Source organism: Schistocerca piceifrons, chromosome 2, assembly GCF_021461385.2.
Source record: "Schistocerca piceifrons isolate TAMUIC-IGC-003096 chromosome 2, iqSchPice1.1, whole genome shotgun sequence".
Lineage (NCBI taxonomy): Eukaryota > Metazoa > Arthropoda > Insecta > Orthoptera > Acrididae > Schistocerca > Schistocerca piceifrons.
The window spans coordinates 370,032,876-370,051,191 of NC_060139.1; the positions used below are offsets into that span (position 1 = coordinate 370,032,876).

The window sequence follows — 18,316 nt, forward strand, 5'->3', positions numbered from 1 at the left end:
CTACGGGCAGTAGCGGTTCTCGCGTCTTATTCCTCACAGCAGTGTTCCAGAGTTAAACAACGTCTCACTATGTTGTCAGAGTGAGGAATTGCAATCAAGCCATTAATATATTGTCCAGCTACACGTATACCTCGCCATCAACGAGTTTTCATACATCAGAATTCGTTACTTCATCTCAGTGGTATGCCGTACTTGCATCTATTTAGCAAAGATATTGTAGATGAGCAGTTGTTCAGTCATCTGAAGGAACAGGGATTAAAATAAGAAGTAGAAGTGGTTCAGATAAAAGACTGTAACATAAATATTTGTATAGACATATATTGACATGCATGAATGGATACAAAAATTTGTACAAAATGAGGATGAGAGGTTGGTTGGTCCACATCAGTCTTTAACCATGGTAGGCACCACCGTAGGCCAGGGCGGGCGCGTAGGCAGCCCTAGCGATGGGGGCGGCGTAGGCAGCCCTGGCAATGGGGGCGGCGTAAGCCCTAGCGGGGGCGGCGACTGCAACGGGGGCGTGGGCGACGGCCACGGGGGCGGCGACGGCGGGGTGGGCTCCAGCCTCCTTGTGCACGACGGCATTGAAGCCGTTCACGGGGTCAGCGGTGTAGTCGACGACGCGGATGGAACCGTCGGGTTCGGCCAGGCTGTAGCTGCCCTGGACGACGTCTCCGCTGCGGCTCTCGTGCTGGGCTTTCGAGTCACCAGTGTGGGCGTCCTGGACGTTGTAGGCGAAGCTGTACTGTGGGTGGGGGTCGTACTCGACAGCGGCGGGGGCGGCAGCGACAGCTGGGGCGTAGGCCCTGGCGACAGGGGCAGCATAGGCCCTAGCGACGGGGGCAGCGTAACGAGCAATGGGGGCGGCATACGCAGGGGCGGCGTAGGCGGAGGCGGCGTATCCTCTGGCAGCCAGAGGCGCGCCGGGGGCGTAGACGGCGGGGGCACCCAGGTAGCCGGCGCTAGCCACGGCCACCATCATGGACAGGACGATCAACTGTGAAAAGTAGAAGCTATTTACTTTCATTGTCACTGACACTTTGATGAAGCAGTATGTATAATCTAAAACTAAAACTGCGTCCAAACAAGTCCTCGAAGGAACACCGGTACCAACCGACCGCGGTCTCATCCTCAGAGGGATGGGGGGGAGGGGAGGAGGGGGGGGGGGATGTGTTCAGCACACCTCTCTCCTGGCCGTTGACTGTGTACGAGACCGGAGCCGCTACTTCTCAGTAAAGTACCTCCTCAATGAGCCTCACAACGGCTGAGTGCACCGTGCTTGTCAAGAGCGCTCCAATCTCGACAGTGCTTAACTTCGGTGATCTGACGAAAACCGGTGTTACCACTGCTGCAAGGCCTTTGGCAGTACGTGTAATGTACTTCCTAAATGTACTGTGTATAGTTACTTCATCTAATAATCCTCAGTGCAAATTACTACAGAATCACATACATTTAGGTATCATATACCAAGCAGGAAGTAACATTATAGGCTAGAACTATACCTCGAAGTTCTTCCCTCAATTAAAGAAAAATAAATGTCAATAAAAGAATCGTGAGATGAATCATAAAACAATCAGTACTGTTATCTATTGCAAAAAGAAAAATTAATTCAAACGCAACGAGCAGAAGTACGCAGACAGACACCCAGCATTTTGTAGATATCTAAAGGTTTCAACGTATCACTAGTTCTTCTCCAGGTCATGCGAAGTCTAATCATGTTATACGATTGTGATTCGGAACTAACACCTACGGGAGAATGCCTGCAGTCGATGGTCATCACTCGGGTTACATCTTTCACTGATGTTTCTTTCATATTAATTACGCCAAAAGTATGGAACATGAGCAGTTTAGTGAATTTTGTTACAGTATATAAACTGCACCGTGAATTCGGTAGACGTCGGTGGAAATGAATGTACAATAAATTTGAATAGAGAAAGGATCCTACTGTTAAATGATGCTACCGCGAATATGACGAAGCCCAGGAAAGCAGTTAAAATTTTTTATCGTAACCGAAAGTATGTTCCTAGTTCAGCCCATGTGCTACATCGTGTATCTGAAGTAGTACGTCTAAAATAGGACAATGTGTGTACGTTGATATCCTACACAAACAAGGTAAATAGACGCACAAAATACAACGGTTTGACACTGCAGATAGCATTAATTAAGCCATACGTTGACTTTTTTGCTGTTGAAGGTATTTTCAAAATATGTATACATATTGCCGCATTTAGAGCTATACTCTCAGATTTAGCTTTGTCTCCACAACGTATTTTAACCTGTTGGGGTACCCACGTAAATGCCGCCATCTTTTACGGTAAGGATTGTGATGAAGTAAAGTCGGTAAGAGTCCGTTAATTACCGCAAATTTGTTTAAGTGTGCATCTGTTTGCTTCGTTCTATTGAAAATAATTAAGTTATTGCTCTATTTTTTTTTCTTTTCGGGTCTGGGTCGAAGACGCTTTGGGAGCCACTAATACAGCTTTCAAGAAAACAGATTTGAAGCAAGATCTGATTTACAGCAAACCAAATTTTTAGCATTTGTCTGCAGAAATAACCAAGTTGGGATCCTCAGGTAACTGGTAGAATATTTGACAATGGTTGAAGAGATCGAAAAATCAAGAAATGAGAGTTGCAGCAAAAGATAAGACTAACAAATTTATCGGATAAAATCCTGATTTTAAGTTTATGAAGTTGACAGAAAAATATTTTGTGGCGAAAATATAAAAGACTTTCACCGTGATCCGCCTTTGTCCGAAATTTTTTCAGTTAAGTATGCACCTGACATTTGTTGTAGCATAGAAGGGGCATTCATTTTTCACGTACGTAAATGTTTTGGCAGATAAACAAATTAGGCTTAGTGAAGAAAATTTGGTTAAATTGACTGTCGCGTACTGTTTTAGAAGGGAATGAAAATAAATATAGAACTGTATTTTCATATAACATATTTTTATTGTTTTGCTGTCCCATTACGCACGTTTAATGATGTGATACTGCATGTATGTATGCACGTTTTACGCGTAATAGTGCCTGAAAATTCTGGTTCTGATAATACCCCTTCTACATTTGAAAAGATTTGTAAGTTAAGGGTCCGCAGCTCGTGGTCGTGTGATAGCGTTCTTGCTTCCCGCGCCCAGGTTCCCGGGTTCGATTACCGGCGGGGTCAGGGATTTTCTCTGCCTGGTGATGACTGGGTGTTGTGTGATGTCCTTAGGTTAGTTAGGTTTAAGTAGTTCTAAGTTCTAGGGGACTTATGACCATATATATTAAGTCCCATAGTGCTCAGAGCCATTTGAACCATTTTTCTGTAAGTTAAGGAAAGAAATGGCGTGAAAGATATCCATCCACTGCTATTGCCCAGCGTTTCCACCCCTATGTACTTCATGTGTCGGATAGCTTCCTCATACTGCCCAACAAATTGCTTCCCTTAAAAATAAGTTACTGCAAAAGTTTTGGTATGAACAGAACGCAGCCCGCTCTAGACAGACGCACGTGGCCCAGGACCTTTCGGCGGCCCCCGGGCAAACGCCAGTGAGAGCTGCTACTGTACCGGCTGTCTCACCTTGCACGCCATGTTGCTGCTGCTGCTGCTGTTCCTTTGCTGTGTGCCTGCTACGCCGCCGGCCACAGCTTATATAGTCAGCCGTCGCCGCCTGGTCCCCCCTTGGGCATAAAAGTCGTGGCCATTCACCGAGCAAAAGTTGACACCCGTCGCCCTTTCCATGTTGCAAAACTTCAGCAGCTAAAATGAGTGATGAATAGAGGCGCAAAAATTCTTTAGCCTTTTTCACTTCACTGTTTTTAAACATGACATAATACATAAAACTGTTTTTACTTCGTGCTGAAAACAAAAAAAAAAAAAAAATTAAATGTAAGAAATACTGGGAAGAACTCAAGTCTCACATGTGGCATCGAAGACAGTATCGAACAATTACCGCGTAATCATCACACCATTCAAATGACTTACATAGTAAATCGTCAGCTCGAACGTATTCATATCCTCTGATGACATGATAATAAGCAGGAGCCGGTAATGCTACCATTTCTGTGACCATAACCTGAAATATACGATAAAAAAATTACGAGAGAGACACTGTGTTTCTGGCATGATTGGTATATGTAATTTTAGAATTAATTTTTTTGTTGAAAATACGAGGCGTGTTTTTTAAGTAAGTACCGTTTTGAAATTAAATAAAGACGTGCTAAGATATCTCAAAAATTTTGTTTTTACATGAAAGCCTGTGGCTTAATCTACGCACTGACGCCAATACAGTCTGATTCTTCCATGTTTACGTTGTGTACTGAGTGTTTAAAATGCCTCCGATAATCGTGAGTCCCGCCGACTGTGAAGTACGGGCTGTTATAAGATTTCTTAGTGCTAAAGGCCTGAAAGTGATCGATATTCATCGTGAGATCTGTGCAGTTTACGGGGAAAACATTATGAGTGATGGAATGGTAAGAAAGTGGGTGAGAGCATTTGAAGATGGCCGCACAAATGTGCATGATGAACAACGGAGTGGGCGTCCTTCGGTCGTTAATGAAAGTTTGGTGCAGGAAGTGGACAATAAGGTGAGAGAAAACAGACACTTTACCATTTCCTCCTTGTGAAATGACTTTCCTAATGTTTGTCATAGTGTTTTGTATGGCATTGTGACCGAGCACTTGAATTAACCTACCGAAAATTGTGCGCACGTTGGGTACCGAAAATGTTGACGGATGTGCACCAAACCAAACGTTTAGACAGTGCATTGACTATCCTTAAGCGGTACAACGACGGTGATGATTTCTTAAGCCAAATTTTAACGGGCGATGAAACATAGGTGGCCTACGTCACACCAGAATCAAAGCATGGAAGTTGAGCAAGGGCATCGTTTTGCTGCAAGACAATGCCCGTCCGCATGTGGCGAATCAGACCAAAGATCTCATCACAGTTTTTCGATGGAAAACTCTAGATCATCCTGGGTACAGCTCAGATCTTGCGCCCAGTGACTACTATCTGTTCCTGCACTTGAAGGAACACCTGGGAGGTCAGCGTCTTCAAGACGATGACGAAGTCAAAACAGTGGTGATGCAGTGGTTAACAAGTCAGGCGGCAGACTTCTGTGAGTAGGGTATTCAAAAACTGGTACAACGTTATGAAAAGTGCCTCAATATTGACGAAAATTACGTAGAAAAGTAGATTAAGGTAGAGGCTTTCATGTAAGAATAAAATTATTGAGATATCTTAGCACGTCATTTTTTAATTTCAAAACGGTACTTACTTAAAAAACATGCCTCGTAATATATATCCTATTCCCGTAGGGTCAAATTACTAGGTCAACGTTTTAGTGTGAAAGCTATTTTTCGAATTAACATTCCTTCAAAAAGATTGTTGACATTCTCCATAGAGAAACACCGCACTCTTATCGGTAGATTTCTTTCATTACCCAACCAGTAAACCGCTCTCCCCACAAACTCTGAAGGCGTGCGTGTTAATTTTTCTTGTTTTGGATGTCTGAAATAGCGCTCTTAATGTTTGAATTGCATAGACAGCCGTGCGCAGCCTCGACAGAGGTGCTGCGCCGCGCAGAGATGAGTCAGAGGTGACCTTTGCTCTGCGAAGAAGCGCGCCAGATTTATCTGTCGATCGCGAGAAGAGGAGAGGAGACAATCAGTTGAACTTTGGTGTTAGATGTCGAGTTTTGGTTTAGTAGCAGCAGGGGACAAACAATGGAAATTTTTGCAGTTATATTATGAATCAATAGAAGACTTATTCCGGAGAGGAAAAGAATTGATTTTTACATTGATACGATTATATTTGTACAGAATGGATTACAGCTAATGATTAAATTTGTTTTATTTGCAGCAGGGGTTTGATAATGCAGCATTCTTGGTTCGTCAGACTTTCATACGAGAAGTCGTTTTGCTTTTGATTTTTTGTTAGGATTTATCGATAATTGGATTTAAGAATTTGATTACTGAATTTTTTAAGGAGAGATTATACGTGTGATATTCAATATTTGTAATTATTTGTTTACTGTCGCGTGATTTCAGTGAAAACTTAACTATTTTTGACATTTGATTAAATGCTATGGAGTCAAACGAAATGAAATTGGAGTTCAATTTATTTAAACCAGAGCCACTGTACGCATCTTGAGAGTCGATTAATTTTCAATTTATTTAGAAACCATTACCAAAATGTATGAACCAAGAATGATAGCAATGTTTTTGGAGTACGCATTGCATCTCTGCGTTTCTCTTTAGTTAGATTTCACACCTGTTCTTTATGCATACTCGCAGTTTTTGTTACCAAAAGCTTTAAGTTGCCTACAGATTCACATTTACATTCAACTGGCAACAGGACGACTATTCACATTGGTGTTTAGAATGGATGAGGCTGTCGACATACCATCAGACTTTCGGAAAAGCATCGTTCACGTAATTCCGACGACTACAAGAAACGACAAGTATGAGAAGTATTGCACCATCACTTAAGACCTCTCCACTGCCTTAGCTGAGTGGTCAACGCGTCTGACTACCAACCGTTGGCGCCGGGTCCGATTCCACGCCTGGTCGGAGATTTTCTCCTCTCGGTGACTGGGTGTTGTGTTGCACTCATCATTTTTTCATCATCATCGACATATAAGTCGCCCATCATCACGTTAACTGAAAAGACTTGCAACTCGGCGGCCGAACTTCCCCACGTGATGACTTCCAGCCATCAATGCTATACGTTCGCTTCATTTCATTCGCTTAAGAGCTCATGCGTCCATGTTGCTGAGAAGAGTATTATACTGAATAATGGAAAAGAAAATTGAGGGTCTGTTAACATGACGATCAGTTTGGCTTTAGGAAATGTAAAGGCACCAGAGACAAAATTCTGACTTTCCGGTTGATAATGAAAGCTAGATTGAAGAAGAGTCGAGACATTTTTAAAGGATTTGTCGACCTGGAAAAAGCGTTCGACAATGCAAAATGACGCAAGACGTTCGGAGGTCTGAGGAAAGTGGGGTTAAACTATAGGGAAAGAGCGGTAATATACAATACGTAAAAGAATCAAGAGCGAACAATAAGAGTGGAAGTGTGTAAGGGTGTAAGACAGGGATGAAGTCTGTAGCCCCTACAGTTCAATCTACACGTAGAAGAAGCAATGACGGAAATAAAAGGAAGGTTCACGAGTGGTATTACAATTGAAGATGAAAGTATATCAGTGATAAGCTTCGTTGATGACATTACTGTCCTGCCGCCCTGCTGAATGGAATGAACTGTCTGGTGACTACAGAATATGGTTTGAGAGTAAAAAAAAAATGGCTCAAATGGCTCTGAGCACTATGGGGCTTAACATCTATGGTCATCAGTCCCCTAGAACTTAGAACTACTTAAACCTAACTAACCTAATGACAGCACACAACACCCAGTCATCACGAGGCAGAGAAAATCCCTGACCCCGCCGGGAATCGAACCCGGGAACCCGGGCGTGGGAAGCGAGAACGCTACCGCACGACCACGAGCTGCGGACGTTTGTGAGTCAATCGAAAAAATACAAAAGTAATGAGAAGTAGCAGAAATGGTACAACCGATAAATTTAACTTCAGAATTGGGAATAACGAAGTTACAGAGATCTAGCACGTCTACGAGTATCAAACATAGGCCTTAATTCGCGGATGAAATTTCTAAAAATGTAAGTCTGGAGCACAGCATTGTGTAGTAGTGAAACATGGACTGTGAGAAAACCGGAACAGAAGAGCTGGAGAGGAGACCAAGCAGGGAGGTCATCGGTCTCATCGGATTAGGGAAGGATGGGAAAGGAAGTCGGCCGAACCCTTTCAAAGGAACCATCCCGCCATTTACCTGAAGTGATTTAGAGAAATCACGGAAAGCCTAAATCAGGATGGCCGGACGCGGGATTGAATCGTCGTCCTCCCGAATGCGAGTCCAGTGTGCTTACCACTGCGTCACCTCGCTTGGCCCGGAACAGAAGAGGATCGAAGCATATCAGATGTTGCGCTACAGGAGAACGTTGAAAATTAGGTGGCCTGGTAAGGTAACGAATGAGGAAGTTTTCTAAGAAATCGGTGGGGAAAAGAATATGTGGAAACACTGACAAGAAGACAGGAACAGGATGACAGGACATCTATTAAGAGATCATGAATAACTTCCATGGTGCTAGAGGGAGCTGTTGAGGGTAAAAGCTGTCAAGGGAGATAGAGACTGAGATACTTCTAGTAAGTAATTGATGACAAAGTTTGATACTGCTACTCTGAGTTGAAAAGGTTGGTACCCGAGAAGAATTTATGGCGGGCCGCGTCAAACCAGTCGGAAACTGATGACTGAAAAAAAGCATGTAAAAGAGAAAAAGTTTAGAAAAGGTTAGAAATTATGTTTAAACTATGTTGGTAGTCGATATGTGCTCTCATTATCAGACACTGGATGAGTATAGTCTGCGTATTTTGCGCTGATCTTTTAAGCAAAAGCACGTTCTTCGCGAATCTCAATGTTAATGGCCTTATATCGTGTGGACTATGTCCGATATAATTTTACAAGTACATTTAGTAATATACTGAAGCGTCAAAGAACCTGGTACAGGCATGCGTATTCAAATACATAGATATGTAAACAGGCAGAATACGGCGCTGCCGTCGTAAACGCCTGTAGAAGATAACAAATGTCTAGCGAAATTGTTAGATCGGTTATTGCAGCTACAATGGCAGGTTATCAAGATTTAAGTGAGTTTGAACGTGGTGTTATAGTCAGCGCACGAGCGATGGGACACAGCATCTTCCAGGTAGCGACGAAGTACGGATTTTCCCGAACGACCATGTCACGAGTGTACCGTGAATATCAGGAACCCGGTAAAACATTAAGTCTCCGACATCACTGCAGCCGGAAGAAGATCCTCTAGAATGGCACCAACGACGACTGAAGAGAATCGTTCAACGTGACAGAAGTGCAACCGTTCCGCAAATTGCTGCAGATTTCAATGGTGGGCCATCAACAAGTCTCAACGAGCAAACCATTCAACGATTCATCATCGTCATGGGCTTTCGGTGCCGAAGGCCCCTCGTGTAGCCTTGATGATTGCACGACACAAAGTGTTACTCCTCGCCTGGGCCCATCAGCACCGACATTGGACTGTTGATAAATGGAAACATGTTGCCTGGTCGGACGAGTCTCGTTTCAAATTGTGTCAAGCAGGTGGACGTGTACGGGTAGGAAGATAACCATGTGATTCCATGGACCCTGTGTGTCAGCAGGGGACTGTTCAAGCTGGTGCAGACTCTGTAATGGTGTGGGGCATGTGCAGTTGGACTGATATGGGACCCCTGATACGTCTAGAAATTACTCTGACAGGTAACACCTACGTAAGCATCCTGTCTGATCAACTGCATCCATTCATGTCTATTGTGCATGCCGACAGACTTGGGCAATTCCAGCAGGACAATGAGACACGGCTTGTGTTGTCTGTATTTCAACCATATCTAGACGGTCAATACCGCGGTTAGATCGCGTCCGCATTGTTTGTTTGTGCCAGGAAGGGCTCTAACAAGGGAATTAACCAGACGTCTGGGAGTGAACCAAAACGATGTTGTTCGGACATGGAGTAGATACAGAGAGACAGGAACTGTCGATGACATGCGTCGCTCAGGCCACCCAAGGGCTGTTACTGCAGTGGATGACCACCACCTACGGATTATGGCTGAGAGGATGGCTCAGAGGAACCCTGGCAGCAACGCCACCAAATTGCACAGTGCTTTCCGTGCAGCCGCAGGACGTCGTGTTACGACTCAAACTGTGCGCAACAGGCTGCATGATGCGCAACTTCACTCCCGACGCCGTTGGCCAGGTCCTTCTTTGTAACCGCAACACCATGCAGCGCGGTACAGATGGGCCAAACAACATGCGGAATGGACCGCTCAGGATTGGTATCACGTTCTCTTCACCAGAAAATCATCGGAGACGTGTTTGGACGCAATCCGGTCAGACTGGACGCCTTAGGCACACTGTCCAGCAAGTGCAGCAGGGTGGAGGTTCCCTGTTGTTTTGGGGTGGTATTATGTGGGGTTGACGTACGCCGCTGGTAGTCATGAATGGCTGTATGATACGTGAATGCTATCCTCCGACAGATAGTGCAAACATATCGGCAGCGTATTGGCGATGCATTCGTCTTCATGGACGACAATTCGCGCCCCCATCGTGTTCATCTTGTGAACGACTTCCTTCAGGATAACGACATCGCTCGACTAGAGTGGCCAGCATGTTCTCTAGAACCCTATCGAACATGATTGGGGATAGACTGAAAAGGGCTGTTTATGGACGATGTGACCCACCAATCACTCTGAGGGATCTACGCCGAATCGCCGTTGTGGAGTGGGACAATCTGGACCAACAGTGCCTTGATCCTCTTGTGGACAGTATTCCACGACGAATACAGGCATGCACCAATGCAAGAGAACGTGCTACTGGTTATTAGAGGTACCGGAGTGTACAGCAATCTGGACCACCAACTCTGAATGTCTCGCTGTATGGCGGTACAACATGCAATGTGTGGTTTCCATGAACAATAAAAAGGGTAGAAATGATGTTCATTTTGCCGGCCGGGGTGGCCGAGCGGTTCTAGGCGCTACAGTCTGGAGCCGCGCGACCGCTACGGTTGCAGGTTCGAATCCTGCCTCGGGCATGGATTTGTGTGATGTCCTTAGGTTAGTTAGTTAGGTTTAAGTAGTTCTAAGTTCTAGGGGACTGATGACCTTAGAAGTTAAGTCTTATAGTGCTCAGAGCCATTTGAATTTTTGATGTTCATTTTGATCTCAATTCCAATTTTCTGTACAGGTTCCGGAACTTTCGGAACTGAAGTGATGCAAAACTTTTTTTGATGTATATATATCAGCTCTGTCTGCAAAATGTGTTGTGAACAGTAACTTTTGAGAATATTTCTTGTGGAGGAATGTGTAAATATAATCTGGTTAATTTGCACTGTTTTTTAATCAAAAGCAACCCTTTCGCCCATCTTATTATTTATGACGTCATATCTCCTGAACTATGTGCGATATAATTTTGCAGGAAAATTCTGTGGTGTATGTGGACACCATCTGCAAAATGCATTGCTAATAGAGTTAGTAGTAAACAAATAATGAAAAGCCTTGCATTATGCGCCGGTTTAATTGTATGAACAGGGAAATTGGAGAAGCGATAACATTTTCCTTTTCATTATTTTGTGGGGGTGTCACCGAGAAAATGTTAGAAAGGGTTTGAAATTATGTGTACACTTTGTTGGAAATCGCTAAATGCTTTCATTCTCAAATACTAGTTGAATATATCTGGGTGATTTGCGCTGCCTCGAGATATACACATAGTTTCTAACTGTAATATTCTCTCATACAGGGTGGGGCAAATAAAAGTGGCGCGGAGAATCAAGTTCCAGTGTACAAAGAAAAGCAGCAGTGGAAAGGAAATACAAGACTAATTTCAGTACAGCAGATGTTGAAAGTGAGTACCATTCATCTCTTAGCACTTTTGGTCCTGGTCAGCAAGTTGCTGAAGGCGGATCGAAACTAGAGTGCTGGGATTTCTGCAATCTCATCCGAAACGTTCTGCTGCAGCTCTTGAACACTATGACGGCTGTTATGATACACCTTAGACTTAAGGGCTCCACACACAAAGTAATCGCACACTGATATATTTGGTGAGCTTTGTGGCCAGATATGGCCGCGAACATGCTGACCGCTACTAACATCTCTGTCAGTGTGAAGATTGTGAAAATGTGCTCCAAGTTACCGGTGTGGATCACTTGTCGGGAGTACACGTGGTGTGGGCGTCATGGAGTGTGATTCACATCCCATCGTATCCACTCGTCTAGGCCACTGTTATTTGCCTCACCCTGTCTAAGATTATATCTCTCAATGAATAGATTTTAAATTTTTAAATTCCGTCAAATATTGTGTGAGATGGTGAAAATATATTTTTGTAACCGTTTCTGCGCCATGCTTCGTTTTAACCGTGTAGTAACAAAGATATCGGTCAGTGGCCGACTTATGTCTGGCGTTCAGGCGTTGTATGGGGTCATTCTCTTTCTTAGCTTTTATGTGGACTCCATTTCAGGTCTATAGAAGCTCTTGTGTCAGTTTGCAGAAAGCGACTCCCATTTATACTTCGAAAAGATGTAACGAGTAGTGCAAGCACGTTCTATTAAAAATACTTGGACTAAGTTCTTAAATGGATTTGTCACATCAAATAATGATGCGAGTATCATATCAACATCCTTTAAAGTCAATGATATTCACAGGCAAAGTATTGTTTTCTGAAGAAGACGGACAAATGTACCGTAAGGAGTGACTTTAGTAGATTTTTCGCACCTTCCCAGTATTATTTTGATACAACGCAATCTTTGGCTAGCTTCCCCACAATTTTTTCTATGAGAGGTCCAGTTTAAATTGACCTTAGTTGTGATCCCTACGCATTTAGTTGCATCGACAACCTTTAAATCTATGCTATTTGTCTTTTAATCAAAACTTTTTTTTTTTAGGATTCATAATCAAGGACCTCACACTTTTATTCTTCGGGCTGATCTGCTATTTTCCACAGCATGCAGATATTTTGACTTAATCATTTTGTAATCCGATTTGATCTACTGATAACTTCACTAGATGGTAAGCGACAGTATCATCTACAAACACTTAAGTGTTTTCCAGAGGAATTGTCTCCTAAATCGTTTATACAGATTATGAACAGCAGAGTACCTATAACGCTTCCTTGGAGAACCTTAGATACAGTATAATTCGGTTTTTCTAGTGACTTCCCTTCAATTACTGAAGACTAACAGAACTCATGAATCTAATCTCACAACTTAGACGGTACTTTACAGGCATGCAGTTCGATTAGGAACAAGTTGATATGATCGGTGTCGACAGCCTTTTGTAAACCTAGAAATGATGAATCAATTTGAGATGTCCTTTCGATAGCACTCATTACGTCGTTTGTATAAAGAACCAGTTGTTTCACAATAACGACATTTTCTGAATCCGTGCTGCTTAAGTGTCAATGTAGTACAGTGTATGGCCCATAATCCCATTATAAATTAATAGCAGAGATATGGGTCTTCAATTCGGCAGGTCACTTCTATTGCGCTTCTTTCCAGTCTGTGGGTGATCTTCTGTCGAGCGAGTGGTTGTTCACGACTGATAAAAATGGAGCTGTCATCAACATATCCCGTAAGGAACCTAATTTGTGTTAATCTGTACTAAGGAACTTACCTTTATTGACTGACTTAAGCTGCTTCGCTACACCAAGTGTATCCAAATTAGGCATGTTGGCAGCTGTTCTTGATCTGAATTATGGAATATTTACTGGATCTTCTTTCGTAAAAGTATCAACGGAAAGTCATGCTTAGCAAAGTTTTAGTGGTGCATTCGCCGATATCATTACCGTTGTTAACGCGCGGGGAAGATATTGTTTGCATCTTGCTTTTGGTACGCTATCACCAGAACATACTCGGATTTTCTGCCATATTTAGAGACAGTTTCGTAATGGTGACTGTCAAAAGAATATCTAAGTGTAGGAGGCACTAATTTTGAGCTTCCATAAGTAATCGCCATTCTTTGAGATTTTACTTTCTTTTAATTCTGGCATACTTCTTTCTTTTCTTCTGCAAATGTCCAGACCTGTTTCGCGTCTTACTGATCTATTTCGTATAAAATCAATTGCTGTCACCGCCTTATCTTTAAATCCAAACCATATCTTACATAGTTCGCTATAAAGACTAGAAACCCTCACTCAATTAGCAAAGCATCAAACAGTTTTTTTCTTCATTTTAAACAGATTCATTTTGCGTTTGTTTTTGGATGTTACGGTGTTTAGGCACGCTAAAACGAACTCGCGGCTACTAATTCTATATCCATCATGACACTGTATACTTGTTCAGGTTTTTTTGTCACAAAGAAGTCTTCGCGATCACTCCACTTCATGTGGACTCCTGAATTAATTGTTTAAAAAATTTTCGAAGAAACTATTTACTACAATTTCGGACCATGTTTTACGCCTAACACCGACTTTGTCGAGTGTAACTTCTACCCACACTGGCAGCAACTATCTCCTTCCAGACAGAGCGAGGTGGCGTAGTGGTGAGCACACTGGACTCATGTTCGGGGGACGACGGCTCAAATCCGCGTTCGACCATCCAGATTTTCCGCGATTTCCTCATATCGCTCCAGGCAAATTCCGAGAAATTTCCTTTGAAGGGACACGGGCTATTTCCTTCCCTGTCCTTGGGTGATCTAGTTTTTGAAGGCATGTTAAACCCTAATCTTCCTTCCTTCCTTCTACTTCCATTTCACTACAAGATAAGCTTTCTCTAGCAGCAACAAACACGCCCCAACCAACTGAATTTAGTCTATACCCTTCTGCCCTTGGTCAAAACCTCGATTAAACTTTTCCCTTACCTTAGCCAACTTTACATAGCTATGAAGATTGTTTTTTAAGTGCTTCCCATGACTGCTTGAAGTTCTGGTCGTTTCCCAACACAGATACGACAGTTTACAAATGTAATCTACCATCGTCCTATGTTTGACACACTCTCTCAGAGACCGTACGCCTGTCTGAGCTTTTCCAGCATCCTCTAACTTAAATATCGTTCAGTCCGCACCACACACGCTCCGCTAACCATATAGCCACCTAGCTCCGTACCAAAGGACGCAAAGTCCTGTCAACAATGTTGCAGATGTCTCAAACCAGACTGACTGTCTTTACGACTTCTTATAAACGCTGAAACCAGAGTGAATCTCATCTGATTCTAAGCGACACGCACCGTTGCCACCGACGTGAGCCACTACCTGCAGTTGGCTGCTTTCTGCGCTTTTCGTGGTATCTGGAAGCGTCCGTTCCACATCTGGGTTGACTCCTTCCGGTAGGCACACAAAGTGCACAATGGCTTTCTTCCTCTCCTTGACAGCACAACATCCCTAAGGATCTCCATCACCCACCTAACACTGGAGTAACCTAAGACCAATAACCCTATCTTCCGTGAATGTTTGGACCTTGTAAACCGAGACATAGGGAAAACGCTTGCATCTGCCAAAGCTTCGTAATAACCACAGATATCGCCTGAAATCCGTTTCTCAGGCAATTTGGAGAGGCCTTTCGATCCGTCTTCCAGAACGTCTTGTGTCGGTCACATCTTAGAACGACCTCTTACTGTAAATTTTAATGAACCTCTTTTGGCTAATTACAAATACATGATGTTCGGAAATTCCCGTTACAAACTTCTAGGACTTGTTTAGGGAAGTGAGTACATTATATTTTAAATAGGAACTTATGTTCGAAAACGTACCATTTGCGTTCTATGATGGTTTCAATTCAGATGTTAAACTCATCCACCTCCGTTTGAGGAACTGAATTAGGTTTGAGGCAGTACTGTTATTAGGTAACAAAGAAGTATAATAAAGCATCCCTTTATCACTGAAGTACATTTGTATTAACGCTTAACCATTATGTTCTGTACCTGGATTGCTTTTTGTTTTGGTTTATTGCGAACATGTAATGTTTGAGTGTTAATACAAAAAAAAATGTGCTGAAGTGATAAATGGATGTGTCGTTACCTTTCGTTTCGAACTGTTATCTAATAATTGTAGTGCGTCACGCCCAAGTGAGTTCTTCAAGCATAAGTGGATGAGTCAAACATATGAACTGAAACCGTCGTAGAACGGAAACGGTACGTTTCCGGACATGAGCTCCTATTCAATATATTATATACTCACACTGCTATAGAAGTTCTGGCAGTTTGTAACGGGACTTTACGACCACCTAGTATACATAATAAAATGACACAAATGTATATTAAAAGTGACAGAAGGTCTTCGCTGCTGCCTGCAATTGTAGTAGTTTATATTACTTCGGATTATAAAAAGTAATAATGAAAAAATACATTGTTTAGACGAATTGATGTTTATTAATGGATACAAAAATTTGTACAAAGTGAGAATGAGTAGTTGGTTGGCTGGTCCACGTCAGTCGTTAACCATGGTAGGCGCCGCCGTAGGCCAGGGCGGGAGCGTAGGCGGCCCTAGCGAGGGGGGCGGCGTAGGCAGCCCTGGCGATGGGAGCGGCGTAAGCCCTGGCGGGGGCGGCGACGGCCACGGGGGCGTGGGCGACGGCCACGGGGGCGGCTACGGCGGGGTGGGCGCCGGCCTCCTTGTGCACGACGGCGTTGAAGCCGTTGACGGGGTCAGCCGTGTAGTCGACGACGCGGATGGAGCCGTCGGGTTCGGCCAGGCTGTAGCTGCCCTGGACGACGTCTCCGCTGCGGCTCTCGTGCTGCGTCTTGGAGTCACCAGTGTGGGCGTCCTGGACGTTGTAGGCGAAGCTGTACTCGGGGTGCGGGTCGTACTCCACGGCGGCGGGGGCGGCAGCGACAGCTGGGGCGTAGGCCCTGGCTACGGGGGCAGCGTAGGCCCTAGCCACGGGGGCGGCGTAACGGGCAACGGGAGCGGCGTAGGCGGGGGCGGCGTATCCTCGGGCAGCCAGAGGTGGGCCGGGGGCGTAGACGGCGGGGGCGCCCAGGTAGCCGGCGCTTGCCACGGCCACCACCACGGACAGGACGATCAACTGCCGGAGAAAGAGAACACTGTTATCATTCTTGCTATCGTCACAATCCTAATTAAACAATACTTCATCTTTTATGTAGAAATTGTTCTCCCTTACTGCTGTGGCTCTGCAGCAGATATCTTTTTTTGTAGGTATCCGTAACATTCCCATATGGGAGTCTGAAGTGAAGAAAAATTTGGAATTCGCTAAATGAAATTCGGAGCAAAAGAAGAACAGCGTTAATGTAATTTTAAAAAATGCATCAATACTGAGTCTCCTTTCAAAACTTACTATTATATCTACAATCCGTGGATTAATACGCTACAACATACTGCGAAGTTTTTGTATGAAATGGTAAAGAAAGTTCAGATGTTTCAATACTGCCTGCGAAAGGCGCACATCCACAATTAAATCGCAGTGCTACACTTTACATTAATCTATTCCACGTGTTCCCACGTTATCTGAATCGTAGTGTACTAATTATTGTGGCTTCTGAATCGTAGGAATGTACGTGGTTTCTTTGATAATCGTCCTGATTCAAGTACCATAAAAAATATTACATGAAGGAATTTGGCGTAATGTTTGAAATAGATTATGTCCTTAAGGTATTAAGAAAGGAACAAAAATGTGTCGTCTAACACATTCCTGCTCCGCACTATCGTCCACAATGTTCAGTTCCATTTTAAGTAATGGACAGATTCCGTGGTCCTCGTTTATGACGTACGACAGGTGGAACTAAGCTCTACATAAAGCTGCGCTGAGACGTCGGTACGATGACAAGCGAACACGAGAGTGCGCTGCTGCCGGCTGCCTCACCTTGCACGCCATGCTGTTGCTGTTGCTGTTTGCTGCTACGTTCCGCTGCTGTGTGCCTGTTTGGGCGGCGGTCACAGCTTATATAGCCACAGCCGTCGCCGCCTGGTCCCCCCTACGGCGCAAAATTTTCGCCATTCACCGCACTAAACCTGATCCCTGTCGCGCTTGTTCGCCGCATACTTCCTACATTGCAAAACGTCAGTGGCGAATATGAGTGTCTTAGTTAATTAGTAACATATACCCATGTTCCGTTTGCCCGTTAAATTGTAATGATATGAAACGAGTCATTTTATATCAACATCACAAATAAGTCCAACCCCTCGTCCAAGTCGTGGGAGATGGGCAACGGCACAAAGTAGGGGACTGCCTATAGGGGCGATGTACAGCGGGGACTTCGTGTGCCCCAGGACCGCTACGGTAGCTGGGAAGGCCCTATGGGAACCCTGAAACGTGACGGCTAACGGGGCCCTGGTGAAGCTGCGATAGGCCTAGCAAGCCAGTAGTGGATAAATCAACTGCTTTTAAAAAGGGAACATGCCTCGGATCACGGAACGGATTTAAAGGAAACCAACCAAGCAATGGAAAAGGATTACGAGATGGTTTACGACTGGGCACCTTAAACGTAAGGACTCTAACTGGGAAGTTAGAAGAAATTGTAGAAATGATGGAAAGGAGGAAATTGGACACCTTGGGACTTGCTGAGACTAGGTGGAGAGGAGTTGGTGAAAAACCACTAAGTAAAGGATGTAAACTGTACTGGATAGGGAATGAGAGGGGAAGAAATGGAGTGCCAATAGTGGTCAGAGAGGGTCTGCAGGAGGAGGTGGAAGGTATCAATGATCGAATGATAAAAGCCAGAGTACGAGTGAAAGGAAAAAGCATTGAAATCATCCAAGCATATGCCCCACAGGTGGGGTGTACAAAAAAGGAGAAGGAGGAATTTGAAGAT

General features: G+C 44.0%; 2 protein-coding genes across 2 annotated transcripts; both read right to left on the reverse strand.

Annotated features, from left to right (window-relative positions):
* Positions 1-302: 302 nt before the first annotated feature.
* LOC124776665 (cuticle protein 18.6-like) lies at positions 303-3,571 on the reverse strand. Its single transcript, XM_047251766.1, has 2 exons — positions 3,560-3,571; positions 303-997 (listed from the first exon to the last, which is right to left on the reverse strand). Exons 1-2 carry the CDS (start codon positions 3,569-3,571, stop codon positions 392-394), a joined length of 618 nt encoding a protein of 205 aa, XP_047107722.1. The 3' UTR covers positions 303-391.
* A 12,410-nt stretch (positions 3,572-15,981) lies between these two features.
* On the reverse strand, positions 15,982-17,379 carry LOC124775399 (cuticle protein 18.6-like). Its single transcript, XM_047250232.1, has 2 exons — positions 17,368-17,379; positions 15,982-16,620 (listed from the first exon to the last, which is right to left on the reverse strand). Exons 1-2 carry the CDS (start codon positions 17,377-17,379, stop codon positions 15,982-15,984), a joined length of 651 nt encoding a protein of 216 aa, XP_047106188.1.
* Positions 17,380-18,316: the final 937 nt, after the last annotated feature.